An 18,646-nucleotide genomic window follows, 5' to 3' on the forward strand; every position below is an offset into this window, starting at 1 on the left:
TTGCATTCAAGCATCCTAATAATTGATGTGGACTAAGTATGTCCTTATCAAGATTAAATGACGAAGAATTATGCCCTTAGAATTAAAACTACCCAAAACATCAAAGGAAATTTCTCCACATTAGACAATGAAGCTCTTTCTAGGACTATACTGGCAAGCGCCTACTATTCTTCCGTAAGTCTAAGAGAAACCGCAAACAACCTGTAAAGCCTTTATGGGAAGGAAACAGCACTCCCTTTTTCCTTAATCTTCTTTCCAAAATAATACTTGTATCAATAAATACTATTAAACACGTGCAGACTTTTGTAACGTCAAAATGGTTCGAAATCAGTCTGGCTAAAAAGTGTAATTTATATCCTTGCGAGAGTTGGTACTTTCGGAAACTTGCTCTTTTTTCACAGACTGCAAGGTTCATATCGATAACCTTGCAGTGCTGTAAGGATTTGTAATTGAACACGTAAAACTTTTTGTCTGTTATTCAGTCGCAATGCGAAGCGGCCCCAAACACTAAATTGTCGATAAACGCTTATCTGGCATATCTTGAGATAAGCATAAGTTTCCTCTACAAAATTAACCTTGGGCCATTACTAAGCAAAGCTGTCGTGAGGAGGTCGCTCAGTGTGCTCTGAAGACAACATTTTGCAAGAAATACTCAACGTTGCGAGGTAAGGCCAGCTGATTTGGTTTAAATTTTAGGTTAGTTTGTCTAAAGAAAAAAGTGGTGTGAGGAAATGCCTTCTAGAAATTTTGGAAACTGGTTATTTCCTCAGTGAGGCTAGCGTGCTGTTTTGGAAGGACAACGAATAAGCTTGCAGTTAGTGGATTCAAGTTTACTTGCTTCCGAAGATAACCTGACAAGAAAAAGTGCTGATTTCCAATCTTCGACTCCTTCTCGTCCAAAAGTACAAAAATAAGCTTATTTGATAGTTATCCTTGTAAGAGGGCCAAAGCCTATCTAATCGGATAAGGATAACAAATAAGACGATTGCGTGCAGTGTGACAATATTCTGAAGTCGTGGATTTGATTGCCCTTGTGGCGTCCTTCCTTAGGGCGTGTTTGTACGGAAACCTGGCTGCAAATCACTATGACAGGATCATAATAAATGCAAAAATTCGAAGGCATTTCAGACATAGTATTGCCAAATTAGGGCGATAAAGCTTCCCGGAAGCCCTGAATACTTGTGCGGCTGTTTAAAATCCAGTTGCAGTGCCGGTAGTTGGTCATGGAGTCGATTCTGGTTTCAGCTATTTCAAAACCCTTATGAAAATGGAAAAATTGTTAGAAAGGAAGTTGGTTGGTCAAATAGTTTACAGCGTTGAATTTAAGAGGGAAATGAGGACATTTGCCTGCAAAAGCCCCTGTTAGGGTATGATAAGAGAATTCATGTCAAATGATTTGATGGAATTTTCAGTTTTGGCTTAGAATTAACAGTGTTAATTTAGTTGATAAGGTTTAGTAAGGTTGTGATGACAGTTTATTTAAATATGAGCTGTGACCAAGTTTCAGCTCATTTCAATTCAGTTCCTCACAACTTATTCGGTAATCTTCACATTCTTACAGCCACAGCCTTTTTAACATTTATAGCTACATACCTTTTTATTTGATTAATATGAAGGTTTTAAGATTTTTTTCCAATTATAAAGTGACCACTGGAAAACCTTTCGTTGGCCTCGAGCACCGATCACAAAGCAATGATACATTTGTCTGTCTTTGGCGAAGGGTAGACTGTGTAATCAATATGAGCAAAACATATGTTTCAAAGATAAAAAAAAACATAAAATGAAACGTTTTATACATGGAGAAGGAATTATTAACTTTACGCAGACATGGTGCGAAGAAAAAATATTCTACGGACAACTAAAAAGGAAATTGAGTAAACTCAAGAAAATTGAACTCATTTAAAAACTCGGGAGAAAGAGTGTTCCATTTTTCTCTGCCTTTCGTTTCTTTACTTTTAGTCAAGATTAAATATTTGCTTTTATTAAGATATGTTAGCTTCGCAAAATCAGGAGAATTTTGGCCTGACATGAAATGAAATTCTACAACATGTGTGGCCTCGCAAACGTTTTCAGAATTTGTTGCTGTGGGGGTTAAACAGAATGGATATTAGCAAGACCGGTCTAGAACTGATTCTATGCTCATAATAAGAAATGAAAAGGTCTCGAACTTTACTTTGTAAACTAATAATAAAATGACCTGCTGATAACCAGTAAAAACACTGCTCCAATAGGTTTCCTTTCGATGGCCACACCACAGTATTTGGATTACAGACTTACTTAAATGTGTGAATTCCATGACCTTTCACCTTTATTTCCTCTCCTTACGTAAGAGTTTAGCAAGAATTCAAACATTTTCATTTATTATCTTCACACGCAATCACCCTAATCACTTAAATTCTCAAGAATTTGGTTACTTTGATGCTGTTGTATCTAAAGTACAGCAGCAATTAACAGCTTTAAATTACTGACTTCTTTTAACTGCTGGTCAGTCACGTCTTGGGGCAAAATCTATGCTGTGACAATTGAAATAAACTTCTTCACTCATACTTCCACATCGTAAATTTCATGTTTTTGCAATATTGGGAATAAGAGAATCCAAAGTGGGCATCAGATATTACTTTTGTATCTCACTGCTATACGATATTTGATATCTCATTCTCAAAGTTTTTGTTTAATCACCGACATTGCTCGGAATCACAACTAATCTAAAAAAGATCTAAATTTAATAATTCAAGTTATTAAAAACAAACATCGCAACATTGAGATTTAAGTACTTTAACCTGGAGGGTAGACTATAGTTTTGAATCTACGCTTTTTCCCAAATTTTCATAGTTTAGGCCTGGTCTCTAAATACCATACCAGGTTTCAGAGCTGGCATCAAAAGATTATATTCGATTAGAGAACGCATTTTTATTTCATGATTTATTCGGAGAGTTCGTTCCTCGTATTTGCCTTAAAAATGTCCAAATTGTGACCAACATGGCCAAACATCCCCACACCTTTTACTTTAGATCAGTTTTCCCCGATTATGCTCCGTTAATATTAAACTCCTGAACCCTGCAAGACTTTCTAAACAAGCAAATCAAGTCAGAGCCACTCTCTACATCATAAAAAATACAGTTAGATGTAATTCAAGTTCACGGTCACTATTAAAATGGTTTACTCGACATTGCTCCGAACCGACCAAAAAAGTAACTTCAGGCCAAACAAAATTGGAACTAATTATGTACCATGTGGCGACACAAATGGGTCAAAGTTATTTCTTCACAAAGATATTTTCTCTACAGCAGTTGCCATCAGAAATGCTCGACATTTTTTCTAATTGTCCCTTAGTTTTGGACCACAAACTCATTTCAAGGAATTACTAAGTAACATAATATCTCATACACAGGTTGATGTTCTTTTTGTAACAATATAGCAGTCAGATGTAAATATGGCAAATACCTGAGAGAGCGTACTCTCTGATGCTATTACGACCTCAGCTTACTAATGTCCTACTTTATCATCTCACTCAAATTCACGACAGTTTCAAGACTAAAATCGTTTCAAACAATATGATAAAGATCACACAACTGCAATTAACTGTTGCAACAGAACGATATTGTTGCATTGTTTTTCACGACGGTTACGTAACTACATAAAGCGACTGAAAAATTTTGCCCCTAGATGAACTCATGTAAGGTAAGAAACTTTAAATTTTCGGGTGGTTTTTTAAAGTTTTATGAAGATTGCAAAGAGATATTTTCATTCTAGGACGTTTCAATTAGTTTGAGCTTTATTACATAGGAATTAACACAACAGACGAATGAATTGACTTGCAAAAAAACAGTTTTCGGTAAGTATATTGGTCTTCGCCCTTCCAAGCTGAATATTATTAGACCTGACTAAATAAGAAAATTTTTGTCAATCTTGCCGATCTCAGAATCACAGACTTCTCAGATCACTCCCATTAAAAACGTTTGTACTACTGTTAAATCATCAAGTCTGGTGGCTTTAACCACAATTCCAGCTTCTCTAGCACCTCTCAGGTTCTCGATAAGAGCTTGACATTGATCAAGCACAAATATAGTGCCGCAGCTATATTGTACTGAATCTAGAAACTGTACTATAATACTAAGTTCGTGCAATATATAGCATACCCCTATTCCTCCAGTCTGTGGGTAACGAGTGTGTGTAACCAAAACACTTCGACCAAAGAGGAAATCTTCCCTGCTATACATGTTATTATTTTAAATTATCACCAATAAATTCCTTTATGAAATCCTTATAAGTGACGTTTCCAAGGACTGATTTTCATTTTTCAAAGCTACGACAAGCTATTTCCCGTCCTTTGAAAAAGGCAGTACGTGTCTCCGCATCAATTAAAATCCAAAAATAACGGCGCTGTTTTGTGAAATAAGACTATATTTAGCAATTAAAACCGTTTCCTGTTGTCTGTTGCTACGGATGGCAAGAATAGACAAGCCGATTGAAACTTGAAAAGATTGGGCCAACTTTTGAAAGTTCTCAGTGCTATGCGTGCAGAAATCACCCTAAAAATTATTATAATAGTGTGCCCCGTGGTGGAATTTGTTTAGATCTTCTTCAAAACTCTGCAGTAGCATTTTGTGTATGGGTAATTGAGGCACTAGGTAACGACTTCAGCAATATAATTGACCTAAACAGCAATATACTCGTGACATAACCCCGTACAGTACTTTCGAGACTTGATTTATATTTTTGTACAACCGGCGGTCGGGCTCGTGGCTACAGCTCCACCATTACAGTGAGAACACTCAAGTGCTATTGACACTTGATTTATAACTTTTCGTTACGAAAATACAACTGGTAGATTCAAGGTCAAAGCCCCACTCAAACCTTCACTAAAGTCAGATCTTTAACAATTGCGGCTCTCGGGAACTAGAGAGCAACTGAAGGTAACTTATTCTCTACTTCGTGTGTTATTTGTTCAAGTCTAGCTATGCTAAGGTACAGACTATATTACAATACACCGCCGATTTATAGAGGTCATGAGTTGAGGTTTTTCAGGTGATTATTTAGAATAAAGTATTCTTTTTTCGTTTAATGGACGCTTTTCAGTCGAGTACTTTGCTCATCTCCTTGACGTGAGCGACGGGTAATTCACATGATCAGAGGAACAGAAATGAAAAGAAATATGTAGCTATGCAAAAAGCTAGAACACTAGTGATATGAGAGGTTTTGCACCGGCTGAAAAGGGCCAATATTGTCCTTGTTTCGTTCAGTTATGTTCCTTACTAACCTAATGATTGGTAAGGCCGGAAAGTGTTCCTAAGCTAAAAGAGTAGTCTGCAGTAACAGAAGGCAGAAGGAGAGAAGTCTTTCTGAATAGTTAGAAAATGAGGGCATACCCTCTAAAGTTATATCAATCGCAGAGAAGGGTCCTGTCCTCGTGAATGAAGTTAAACGTACTTATGGGTCATGGTTAAACTAGGAGTAAAAATAGTTTGATGTTAGTCACTGAGAAAATACTACGTCCTAATGAACGTTTACAGCAATACGTACAATTGATTTAAAAATATGCCTTTAGCATGGTACTTTAAGGTGGCTTAGTACAGTTTGGTAGGTTGTGAATTCATTATTTTCACTATTGCAGGTATAAAGCTCAAATTTGGCATGGATAAACTATATTTATGAGGCATCACGTTTATTAGGTAAAACGTAACGTTTCTTTTGTTGCCATGGCAACATGGACGTTTTTAACAAATGACAGTGATATTCATCTTACTAGCGATCATAGCAAGCGTGTCTCGGTGAGCTCGTTCGCTCACGTTTCTACCGCGGGCGTGGAAACAATAGGCACGCAGATTATCCCCTGATCCTAAGGTAGACCGCGCGAATAAGAAGGATCGCTTTCATATTTACGCGTTGACTACAGGTGACCCAGGCTCTGTGATAAAATTACAGTGTTTGTATATGGGGTAAAGTTACGATCCTAAAATTTGTCGGAAATACTAAATAAAAAGTTAAAGCAGTTAGAGTTGCTGTTGTCTTTAATCCTCACTCTCAAATTCTCCCTTCATGCAATAAAATAGACAAAGTAGGCGGTAAAAGATGAACTAGCGGTCGCCATCGCTCACTACAAACACTTTACTCGTACTGTGGTACTATCATAGAACCTGGGTTACCTGTGCGTTGACGGAAGGATCCTATCCCATGACGGAAGTAAAGTTATTAACACACGCAAGCGCCCGGAAAATCTCCCCCTCGGCCTCCCGAGGAAATGTGATGTACAGCTAATTGAGTACTGTAAATCCCCCACCCCACTACCCGTTCATCGACCCGACGATCACATCTCTGTTTTGTCATCTTTTTGTGTATTCCACCGGGGAATGCAGTCACGAGTTTGGCACTGTTTGGAGCCATAACGGTTGGGCTGGTAAAGTACTGCCTTTTTGCAAGTAGACGCGGAAACCTATAGCGGACCTCTGGCCTAGAGCTCTATCATAGGTCAAAAAATATTGCCGGTCAGTGTACGATATTCACGAAACTTAAATTGAAAATGAAACAAGGCAAGAGGCATTTCTGATTAGTATCGTTTGCTGGGGTAAGGATAGCATTGCGGACTTCATGTTTACAGTACAGTGCTAGTGCATGTTGATCGGAAGTTTTAGAAAATCTCACATTAAATTCATTTCGAACAAATTTTTATTCTTTTCACTCGGCTGGTACTAGTTGTGCGTTCATGAACTGCTAGATGAATTGACTTTGTTCACCGGAACTGAATCTCGTAAACCAATATCCTCTCAAAGAAAAATTTTTGATGCGCATTTTTCAAACTACTTTAACCACCTCGCAGGTAAAGGTCACAGTCATTATTTATTTTTTATACATATTTGACATACCCTTATGCAGTTTAAGAGTCAACATTTTTCTTTTCATTTTTATCCTATACTGTTTACAGTAGCGGATGGCGGGAAAAGCGATCGGTCAAGTGTTATTAACGTCGATATTTCCAAAATTCTCAAGTTTTCGAGTAGTTGAACGCCATGCTGCAGGAATAGAGAATTTTAAAGTTTTCGCAAAAATGTAACATTATGGGGTGTTTAACTTGTTACATTAACGGTTCCGGATTATCGATATTTGTATTCCTTGATTTAAAAAATGCATCTCCGGAGCAGCTCAAGGTAAAAAGTGAAACCACGGCATCGTGAAATCTGTAGAATGTGGTGCGAAGTTGTTTGATCTCAGAGTGGGAGCTTTACGAGTGAATTTAGTTGAATGCATCCATGTGGAAGACCGCTGCTATTCCTTACATGGCAGAGCAACGGGCATTAGACATTGTTTTAAGTCACGTGCACAGCCCAATACTCCTATTGAATCTTGATGCTTTCGGCTTTACTCTATATACCAACGCATTTCGAGTAATCCCTGCGCAAGGTCGCAAGTGACCTTGATACAGCCGCACATTTCTTCTTTATTATATCTCGCTAAAGGAATTACGAGGTAACACGCCTTCATCTCTTTACGTTTAGCTGCGCGTAAGGTAAATGTCCGAATTCTTTCTCTTACTTTGTTAAACATTCCTATAGCCGACTTGCAAAAGGCGTTCATTTTTTCATACGGCGCAATTTTTAATTTTCTTAAACCGGTGCAAACCGAAGGTGGTTCCATGTTAAGACCGGAACTCCGTCCTCAATACTTGGTCCGATTTGTCCCGAATGCAAAACAAAAAATCTTGGGGGTTCTGTTTGTGGCTTTTCAAAACTCTATGTGACTAAAATGCTTTACTGAACTCAAATGCCACTTAGCCATAATTGTTTCCAAAATTCTCTAATTCGTTAACCGCAAAACTCACACTTGAGATTGTTACATTATTGCAAATGTGTTACATTTTTTTTCTACTTAATATCTCCGCGACGCTTAAGACTGATAAATAGATGCTCGGGCAGTTTGGCACGATAACTTAAAAGCTGCCAAAAACTATAAATTATGTACCCTGAATTGCATTCTTCCTGACCTTATAAAACATATTTTCATCGTCTTAAAGGATGCAAAGTCTTAGAAACCCAAATTCCTATGCCATGCTCTGGCTAATTATACGGTAATTCGTGAAAACCAGCTTTTAAAACAATGCTTTGAGAACGAATTTGCAGTATTTAGCGTATGCTCAAAATAAACGCAAATTCCTTTGATTAACGAGCTTTCCCGAAGCAATATTGAAAGTTGTATTCGGTGAAGCCATGGGTGAAATATACACAGATTTAAAGTTCCCCATTGGTCTTCAGTACCGGAGCACCATTAAGACACAATGGATGTCATAGCCCCTCATGACAGTGGTATCATATCAGAGTTGACACTGTAAACTGCTGTATCTCAGTCCATGCTGTAGGGGGTTAATCGCCTCATATAAAGCGTGTTGGCTTGCTTATAGATGCCAGTGTATTTCGTACGCGGGATGAAATACAGTCGTGCCAGGATAACAGCTCCAGTTAGAGAGGGTAACTTCTCGTTTTGTTAGTTTTCTTCAGCATTTGCAAAATCGTAGCTGACTATATATAGGTGAGTACAAATTGGTACAAATAAGCCTTTCTAATATCTTGAGTGTTTTTTACCGCGACTAGCAGATACATCTTCACGTTTCTCTCTCTTTTTGGTACTCTTAACGTAGTTTCGCAGTTGATAGCTAGTGCGGTTACTGATAGAGAGGGCTGATTTAGATTAAGCCTCTCTTGGTTCGAAACTGTAGATAATATTGTTTGCCCTCTAAATTCGTACAAAGTTTAGTTACTTAAGTGAGTCTTCCGCCGTGCGTTCCGCTACGTTATTTCACGCCATATGCTAGTGAATCATCAAAAAACGGAAAGAACAACGCCCTGTCGATGCAGGCTTTAAAAGGACACACCGGAGACTCCTTCTAAAGATTTTTGTTGGCTTTCAAAGACTACAACGGTGAAACTTGAATTTGTACGTACTTGCTTCATAACGAATGGCAAAAGGATCCGAATTTTTCGCGCCCACACGAAAGCACTGTTAAGAAATGCACGTAATTATGGCTCATTGTCGATTTGTTTTATTACCAGTCACAAGAAAAACGAATGATATGCTAAGCTCTTAGGCAGAGCGTTTGATTCGGGTACACCCAAACTGAACGCATGATGGCTGCATGCGTGGTTGCAAGGACTTGGCATCAATCTAGGTCAACAGTAGCTATTGGGTAAATCTAATTTACAATTGTCAGTCTCTTTCGAAACTTTATTAACTCAGTACAGTGGCAGATAAACCCTAGAAGCAAAACTGACTTTACGAAATTAATTACAGAAACATTGGTCAAGTCGAAGAGATTGTAAACAATATTTGCTCCGACACTTTCATGACCTCTTGGAGGAGGCTTAACGCAGAGTCAATCACGTCCCTTTTGAATCACTACAGTTGATTATCATATGTATTGGTACTCCGCGCATAGCTATCGTTTCATATAAAGAAGTGCTAATAGGTGTTTTATTCAAACATAAACACTCGTTACCTTATCTTTCGATCTTAGACAAATACCCGTTCACCACGACTGACTTCATTTGAGTTGACTAGATTGACAATGGGAATTACTGTTTAGTTTGCACGCGGATCGTGGAGCAAACGGTTTTAAACATGTTGAAACGGAGTGACTGACAGGTTGCGCATTGACTCTCCAGTTTTTAAGAGTGCAAAAATACAACGCTGCCAAGTTTTTTAACACCTGACTAAGAAAAACAAAGAAAACGCAATAACTAGAAGTGGAACTGAGTTCTTTGGTAGTGAAAGCCGGAGCCATTTTGCTTCATTGTTTGCAGGATTTTTTTTCGGAATTATTGAACACCTAGGACAAGTAGCTCAGACTCTTACTGCTTATAAGTTTTTATTGAATGTTAGCCGATCTTATTTTCTTATAGCCTTTTCCTTGTCAAACACAACGACTAAGAGTACAACAGCTGTTGTAGACTGTATTCTGGATTGCCTTCAGGTGATTGCTTACACTCGTGATGAATGACACTGCTTTTTGTTGTTGATTCCTCTTTTTGGCACGGCATCACCCTCAGTTTTTTGGTCTTGAGAGCCAAAAGGTGTATTGCTTCATGTCATTTGTCTTAGGTATATAAGACATGCAAGACAGCTATCACAGAGGAGACAAAAAAACTTAGATATTCCGCCTATATTGTAACACTTCGGAAAACTTGCAGGAAAGTTCATTTCCCTCATTACATCTAAGACAGCCGCCGTCGGAAAAACTATCGTGCCTTATGTGACAAAGGAACGAACTTCAGGGAACACTACAGTTCGGATATTGGCACGAGGAAGTTCATATCGTAATTGCTAATTATTTTGTATCCCAGACTGTTTGAAACTATAGTACTGAGAAGGGTTATACATTCCGCGGCAATAAAACGTTTAGCAACTATGTAATTAACGTGTTGCGCTTCCCCGAAACAAAAATATTTCAGTACTTTGCGGGGTTTTCCTGTTCTAATTATCCTAAGAAGTTATTGTTTTGCTTTCTTTTGTTTCGGGTACCTTAAGTGCAATTTAACAACTCTGGGGGCATTGTCCTTTTAATTTTGCTTTTTCATGGCGTTAAATCGGACCAACTTCAAGACAACTCGCCGGTTTGTTGTTAAGTAATTCCCAGTGGAAATTACCTTCGTGGGGGCTTGTGCAGACAAACTGCGAAACAATGTGTAATTATAAGCCGATCTTTGCTGCGAGAGAAAAAGACAAAGAGACAGACTTAACGCACATTTCACCACCATCATTCAATAAAAAAATCCATAGCTATTCTCTCCCAGGAGTTAACTTAAACGTGTCGGCACAGTTACAAGTTTGTCGACAAGGTAATGGTCTGTAGGCACGTGTTTGACGAGGCTGAAACATTTCAAGTTTTTTTTCCACTTTGAGAGACTGAGAAATAAGCTGAACGTTGTTGCAGGAATCTATTTAACATGTTCTCTGATCCTCCTTAGTTTGGGGCAACATATGGGAGTTCGCATAAGGTGTATGGATAGGATATTACCGTTCTGTCCGAAGAGCGTGAACATACCATGATCTTCTGGGCAAAGAATCTAATAGTATGGTGTAAAAAAGCGATAGATTTCATAGTTTAAATGACAAACATCTATCAGTTGCCGTTATAGCGTTTGATAACAACTGTAATCGGCCAAACAGGAAGTCATATAATTATGCGTACCTAAGGCTAACCTGGTGACGTAGAATGTCACTTGGCCTGATAGCTTCACATCATAAACCTGCAAACTTTAATTAAAAGATCCGGGCAATGTCTTGCATGTGTAAAGAATACTTTTGTACGTTGAATACAATTGTTTACCTTAGTTTACCTGACAGTTCATTTTGGCCCCCAGCGTGTTTGTGTTGTCGAATAATTGTAAATTAGTTGCTTTGTTCAAAGTCAACCTTTGAAGACAAAGTTAACTGGCCTTGGGAAGTGGAACGCTACGTTGTTTGAGCAGACAAACTGCCCAGTTTATGGTAAGATTACTTACGTTTCTGGAATTCTTTAACACTCCATTCGTGTCATAAAAGCACTACGACGCTATTGTAACGAGAAACTGTTCACTAACAACTAAACCTGTTTCGCAAAAAGCCAGTTTCGTGCTTTCCCTCAAACGGAGCTCACACAGCTAGTTTTGCGCGAATTTCGCGTGGCATTGACAACATTTAGCGACAGACGCGTCATTATTATATAGTACTACATTGCAGTCAACATAATGCGAGAAGCACCTTAAACTATGGAGACTTGCGTTCGGAATATTTGTGTAAGTGGAATCTGCTATTAATCCAACCTTGATGTTTCGCCAAGATGATAGCGCGTACAATTAAAATCATGAACCTAATAATTCATCCGGCCCACATATCATAGGATTGCCTTAGTCCTGTTTCAAGCTCAAATCCTACCTATTCTACGCGAAATCTTATCGTCAGGTTAAATCGTTAAGAAGAAATTCCTTGATATAGCATTTGGCAACCTCGTGTAGGTGGTTAGTATACTGAACCACAGTTTATCTTGCAGTCAGCCTAGTATTCTTGACTCTGCTTCGCCTAAACAGAAGACACGTGAAAATTTACTATCTTGACATCAGTTTTTTTTTTGTCTTTCCTTGACCTCCAAGCTTAGTAGCCGCACAATCAAAAGCAGTGATGCTATAATTCATTTTGCTCCTTGAGCTCTAGCTGAAGTTATTAATAATTATTAGACTGGTAGAACTTTTGAGCAAGTCTTGCGAAACTGTATTGCAAAAAGATCTTTCGAGCGTTGTTAATATTCGATTCTCCAAGCACTAAGCTCCAAAAGACCGCAACTTGCAAAAACGTTTTCTGGTATCATAGTGTCGTGAGGCAAGGATTACTTAACGCTGTCCTCTTTCAGAGTAGTAATCTTCATTTTTCGTGACCCTACATGATTATCAACATAAGTTGGTTGCCACTTTTAAATATTATCTATAGGATAATAAACCTTACGACTCAATTTATCAGTTATGTATGAAAAGTTTCGGTTTTACATGATCCCAAACTAAAATCTTTCATCATGAACAATGTGTGCACTGTCATGATGCAATCTATCCGATGTTCGTAATTTTCTATAAATATATATTGTTAGAGTCAAGACGTCCATAAGAATATGTTTTTAATTCTGAACGGTGTTTCCGGCCTTCTTTCAGAATCAAACCTTTTAAAACCTGTAAAAATGACGTGAACTTGAGTTTGTGGATTCAGTTCTAAGGCGTGACCATTACGTAAAGTAAACGAAACTTTTCGATGCTTCATGGTTCAGTTTCTTTTGTTTTGCTACAGAAAAAAGGATACATCATCTTGTTTTTATAATTAGATACACTTAAAAGCTGAAACAGGTGAGTGAGAGATTTTGCCCCCCCAAGATAAACGTAGTTTTCACCTAGATATGGTAAAATGAATAATATAGAATGGAAAAAAAATCGGGTTAGGCTGAAATGTGTTCTCCAAAAGTTTCATCTTTGCTGTCTCGTGGGAAGTTTAAAAATATTTATAAATGCATGGGGTGTGGTTTTCTAATGGCATAGTTCATTGCAGGTTAGTTTATAAACGTAATTAAAAATCATTAGATATTACTTGCACTAATGTTCTTAATTGAAGTATCACAGACGTGATTAGATAAACGCAGTAAGAAGAGAAATGGTGAAAAACTTTTTGTGGAGGGTGCGTTTTCAAAACTTTTCAATGAACTTGAAACCGAAACTTGATTGCCGAAACACCTCATAGTTCCCAGTGCGTACTCACTGATTTTAGAGGAAAACTAAAGTACTGTTCAACGGATTTTCTTTCCGGAAGGATTACAAGCAGAATAGAAAAGTTGGAAACTTTGTACAAACTAACAGGCACAGCAGAAAATAATCTTCTGTAGCTATATTGCTAAAATGGTCAGGCCTTGAGATTTTATCCACGGAATCGAAAGAGAGGGTTATTTTGTTCAGCATAATAGCAAATACTTCGTCGGGAAAGTGCTGCTTAGTGCATGGCATAAATGATTTATTTCATGCATCGTCAAATTCAAAAGTTAGCCTTCAACCAACTTGTACAGCATAATACAAGACAAAGTACTGTTTAGGAGCTTTTATTTGGAAGATTACACCTAGGATTTCATTCATAAAGTGTAATGTAAATTCATGTTCATTCTCACAGGAAAGTATTGCCTCAATACAGCCACTATACCAACGAGCATATTCCGGCCTCGCATCTTATAATCAGCGATCAACATCCTTATTCTCACGGGCTTTATGGTTGATCAAGTATTGGTAATATAAGGAGAAAATTGATCTTAGTTACTACATCAGGGCTAAAGAGTCAGGGGCTTGTTCAGGGATATTAGTCAATACATGTCAAAGTTCATATTACTTTTCCTCTTAAGATATTGTTCTAATTAAACGCGGTCATGTATAATTTGTTTTCTTTTGAAAAGAACCCTTTCATTATCCATCAATAACGAGTTTTGACTTTTTATCGTAAGAAAACATTGCACAAACTCCATAAACCGTCCAGAGCAACCTTAGTTTAGCACAAGTGAGTTAAATCCAGTTATCGAACTGTCAGGCTATAAATTTCCTCCATTTATACTAGCTTCCCACTGCATCGAATATCAGTTATAGAGATTAGATCAAAACTATACCCCAGATGACGAAAGCTCACGGCAAGTCCATCGTTTTCTTAGATTTCTCGTGGCGTGAAATTGTCTAGTCACTTTCGTATTACACCTAACCGGCGACTTGTTTAACGAGTATCGCGCCGTTTCAGGGGTTTCAATGATCGAAAGTAGATCAAATTTATTGTCCTCTTGAGAGAAGTTTAGTAAACGGAAATTTTGGGTTGTCGTGAGAATCACAATAATTAAGTTTTCACTTGGCACCTTTTTATAACCGCTGCGGCTCTTTAAGAATCCTTTTAATTCACTTTTAATAGCGTGTGTAATTATTGGCTAACTTCCGTTCTGAAAAGTTTAAATAGACCTCCTACTGCGTTCTTGTACTTACAGGCCTTTGTTTTACAACGGCAGCTGTTTATAAGTTTAGATGGCTGCTGTGAAGTACATTCAGGGGCCCCTCGCTTTAAACCGCACCGATCAAACATCGTGTAGACTTCTTTGGGCTCCTGGATAGAATACCATTAATTTGAGCCAAAAGCGCGAAGGCAGTAACTTGTCAAAAAGTTTGTTGTTTTTGGGCGATTCCTTCTTGTTTTGCATAGCCGAAGACAGAAATTGTCGCCACTGAGCGTTGGGTACGGATTCCTTTCATAAAAACGCCTTCGGATCGTATTTGCGTGTGTTGTGTGTGAATTTCTTTTAAACAGTTGAAGCGATCGTTCGTGCACGCTGTTGACTGTTGTTAAATCGCCGCCTCGTTTCAAGCAGTGACCCTTTGATCTTCAAGCTGGGGGTTTGACATTCGGCGCGAGGCTTTTTGTGGAACGTAAGCAAATATTGGAAACGTGATACGACAATTATTTAATTTACTTTAGAGGGAAACAATATAAGCGTTATGATTTTTGTTGTAAATTGCTTGAGGCGGCTTGGAATTCGCTGAGAATTTTTATGTGAAACAGCAGCAGTAGTGCGGTGAAAATACCAAGCCCAACACCTTTAAATTTGGTCCTTTGACGCATTGGCGAGGTAACTTTATGAAACGACTTAGTTTAAGTTGATGATACCAAAAGACTGCGTGGCATATACTCGGTTGCTGGAAAGCCACTCGATTTTAAACTGACGGGAAGTGCTAATTCTTGAGAGTTAATGACCTTATCTCCTTAATCACTGGGCAGCACTTTCCCACTTATCCTGAGATCCCATTTAGATAAATAAAATCATGCTATCAGGTCTCTTAATCATACTAACTCTCTTTTTGTCTCAGTTTACGGTGAAAGATGTTGATCGCTCGGCTATGCTGTTTATTCTTTGGGACAACGGTTTGTCTGGGACTACCTTCAACGTACGTGAAGAGCAATTCCAACTCAAAGCGTTCGACGGAACTGTTTCAAACAACAGAACAGGCCTTCCTGCAGAAGATGGGTATGAGAGCGCGCCCCAACCCGAAGAAAGGATGGAAAGACAGAGTACCACAGTTTATCCTTGATTTGTACCACAATCATATCAGTGACCCTGAGTGGATTTCCACGAATTTCAAACATAAAGGAAAATGGACCTCGGCTAACACGATCCGCGCATTTCAGCACGAAGGTAAGCTAATCTAAAAACACTTAAATGGTTGAAGCTCGAAGCAAGAACACGGAAAAACAAAAATATTGTTGCATGTCCCAAAATACACCTAGATAGCACATGTGTCAATAGCTTTTATTTAGATGATCGTACAAGAGGATTTAACAAGCTTAGGGTACGAATTACATACGAATTACATGACGCAACTTCAACCGTGAGAATCAAGCGGAAACAAAACAATACTGACACGAGCTAATATTTTGCCATGGAACCACTCCGGCTTTGCGACCATGAAATGGGAAACAAAGTAATTCGCGATCAGCCTTCCTTCTTAGGACGCGAGGGGAAAACGAACTTTTGCGTTCGCACTGAAAAAAAAAGAACGCCTGGCCCGGCGCTCGTTGGGACCAATGCGAAGCGCGTCCACTTAATTTCTTCCTGAGCACTCCGTGAGAACAAGAAGTAGCACGATTCCCTTTACCCCCTGGCTTAAACCCTAATTTCGTGATGTTTTGCCAGTCACGTATTTCATGTCGCTACGGTCATATGGCGAAGTGCTTCATTGAGTGGACTGTGCGACCATTCATTTTTTTTTTTCGGAAACTTTTGCATGACTTTGCTGTGACGCCGTTTATTGCAGTCAATACTTTCCCAAATGTCTTTTCAACATTCAGCCTCAATAGGTGTTAATAACTCCGATTATTTCTGTTTGTACAACAGGTGACCATCTGGCCACTACGGTGTCGCAATTGTCTCCGAACAGATGGAACCTCTTTTTCGACCTTTCGTCTCTACCAGATGTGGAAACCCTTACTGCTGCAGAGCTCCGGTTGACGTTTTCAACTGTAAAGAACGCTTCGAGAAACGCTATCGCAACTACGAAACAGCATCGTGTTAAAGTCTATCAAGTGCTTCTCCCAAGAACAGCTGGGCAACCTGGCCTGACACGATTAATAGAAACAAGACCAACATCCGCTAATGGAACTGACAACTTTGACATAAGACCTACTGTTCAACATTGGTCACAAAATCCCGGCGAAAATTTTGGCCTTGAAGTGCATTTGGACACTACTGGAGAATCTCCAGTCGTTCACTTGAACAATAACGGGAACGCTGCAGCAGAGAAAAAGCCTCTTCTGGTCACGTTCAGTCATGACGGAACGCAACACGTCTATCGTCGTCGTAAACGGCGAAGCGCGGGGAAAACGAAAGTTAAGAATGATCGCAATTTCTGTCAGAGACATCCTCTCTACGTTAACTTTGTGGATGTTGGATGGAACGATTGGATTATGGCGCCGCCAGGTTATTCTGCTTTTTACTGCAGCGGCCAGTGCCCCTTCCCAATAGCGGATCACTTGAATACCACAAACCACGCCATTGTGCAGACCCTTATGAACAGTGTCAACGCTGATGACGTTCCACCAGCGTGTTGTGTGCCTACAACATTGGACCCAATAAGTATGTTGTATTTAAACGAACACGGTAAAGTTGTGCTTAAAAATTACCAAGACATGGTGGTGGATGGGTGTGGTTGTCGGTGAGCGAATTAGGAGAACACAACAGGGAGCCAGAATTCGGCCCGCAGTAATAGTCTTCTGCTACTACTGACTATACGGCCTCTAGTGTCTCTATCTTTGGACTAAAGGCAGTCAATTTTACCCCGAAAGGTCTCAACGCGAAAGGCAGGACCACTTGACACTTGGTAGACGATATAGCCTACTGACAGACGACTAAAAAGCCCTTTTATACAGGTGTATGTATATCAGACATTTTACCAAAAGCGGACACAGTCAATCAAATTGATCATGCACCTCTAGGAAAAATTATTCATAGTCTAGAAAACGTGTTGTACATAGAGACTGTCAACTATAAATTAATATGTTGTTGACAAATTAAAAAAAGCCAGCGGCGAAAGATAGTAGAACTTTGATCTCTTAGGTCAAAGATAAATTAAAATACCTATAATTGTATCTGAAATGGTTTTATCCATTCGTTTTATATATCTACAGCAGGATTTATATAAAACTTAGTAATAAACAAAATTTATTCCCTTGGTAAAATTGTTGTCGGAAAAAAAGAAATAATGAAAGAGACCTCAGTTTTCTGAGTGTACAGAAAGTTTCGTTTATAAAATTAAGTATTAAACATGTTGAATGCTACTAATTGTCCGATACAACCAACATGAAATATTAACTATCGGGCGTTCTAAACATCTCAATTTATCCAGATAAAGGGCTATTGATTGCAATTTCAGTGTTGTTTCGTTTTCTTTTCTTCTCTTTATTTTTACCATTTCATTTAACCATTAATCTGGTACTTGCGTAGTGGGTCGTTCGATTCTATGTAGGAAATCAGTTAACCCTTTTAATCAATTAACTTTAAAGGCCTGCAATGTTTTAGTTACTTTTAAGTCTGGGCAATGTGACCAATCAAAAGAAACGTCTTCAGCAGTTTTTTTCGTTAAGACTGATGCTATTTATTATTCAGTATATTTACAAAAAATGGGATTTTCAATCCTGGTCAGTGTGCAATAAATACTGAATGAAAGAAAGGAGTGATAGCGACAGTATTTACATGAAACTCGTTTTCTTTGCAAGGAAGGGGCTCGAGGCGACGTGCCAGTGCGAGTTAACTTCAGTAATTACTTTTACTGTTTGTATTTAGGAGCTGACGGCACGCAATCGGGTCAACCTAACGACAGATCTCTACCATTAGAGTTAAAATAAAGGTCACCAGATTAAAAAGTTAACTTACGTAATGCACTTTATATTTAAGAGACGCAAAAAAACTCTTATTTTCAAGAGTTTAAAAGATGTTTCCTATTCGTTAGTGGCCGGTAGTTTTCCTATTAAATCCTGTTATTTAATTTATACCAAAGTTTATAAACTTAATGTATAGTTTCCAAAATTTGTGCAAGTAACGATATATAAATAAATGCCATGAACTGACGTGATTAAA

At 38.5% G+C, this 18,646-nt stretch overlaps 1 protein-coding gene across 4 annotated transcripts in view; it reads left to right on the forward strand.

The window, feature by feature from the left end:
* Positions 1-18,646, forward strand: part of LOC140942705 (bone morphogenetic protein 2-A-like) — a 30,947-nt gene extending 12,301 nt beyond the window's left edge. The window contains exons 1-3 of one of the 4 annotated variants that reach the window (XM_073391673.1): positions 531-665; positions 15,384-15,709; positions 16,409-18,646. In XM_073391673.1, the coding sequence (XP_073247774.1) occupies positions 15,397-15,709; positions 16,409-17,229 (1,134 nt within the window). In that variant the 5' untranslated portion in view covers positions 531-665; positions 15,384-15,396 and the 3' untranslated portion in view covers positions 17,230-18,646. Of the gene's footprint in view, positions 1-530; positions 666-8,498; positions 8,521-15,003; positions 15,146-15,383; positions 15,710-16,408 lie in introns of those variants that run through there. The other 3 variants (XM_073391674.1, XM_073391672.1, XM_073391671.1) reach the window with 3 other exon arrangements.

The sequence above is a fragment of the Porites lutea genome, chromosome 7 (assembly GCF_958299795.1).
Source record: "Porites lutea chromosome 7, jaPorLute2.1, whole genome shotgun sequence".
Lineage (NCBI taxonomy): Eukaryota > Metazoa > Cnidaria > Anthozoa > Scleractinia > Poritidae > Porites > Porites lutea.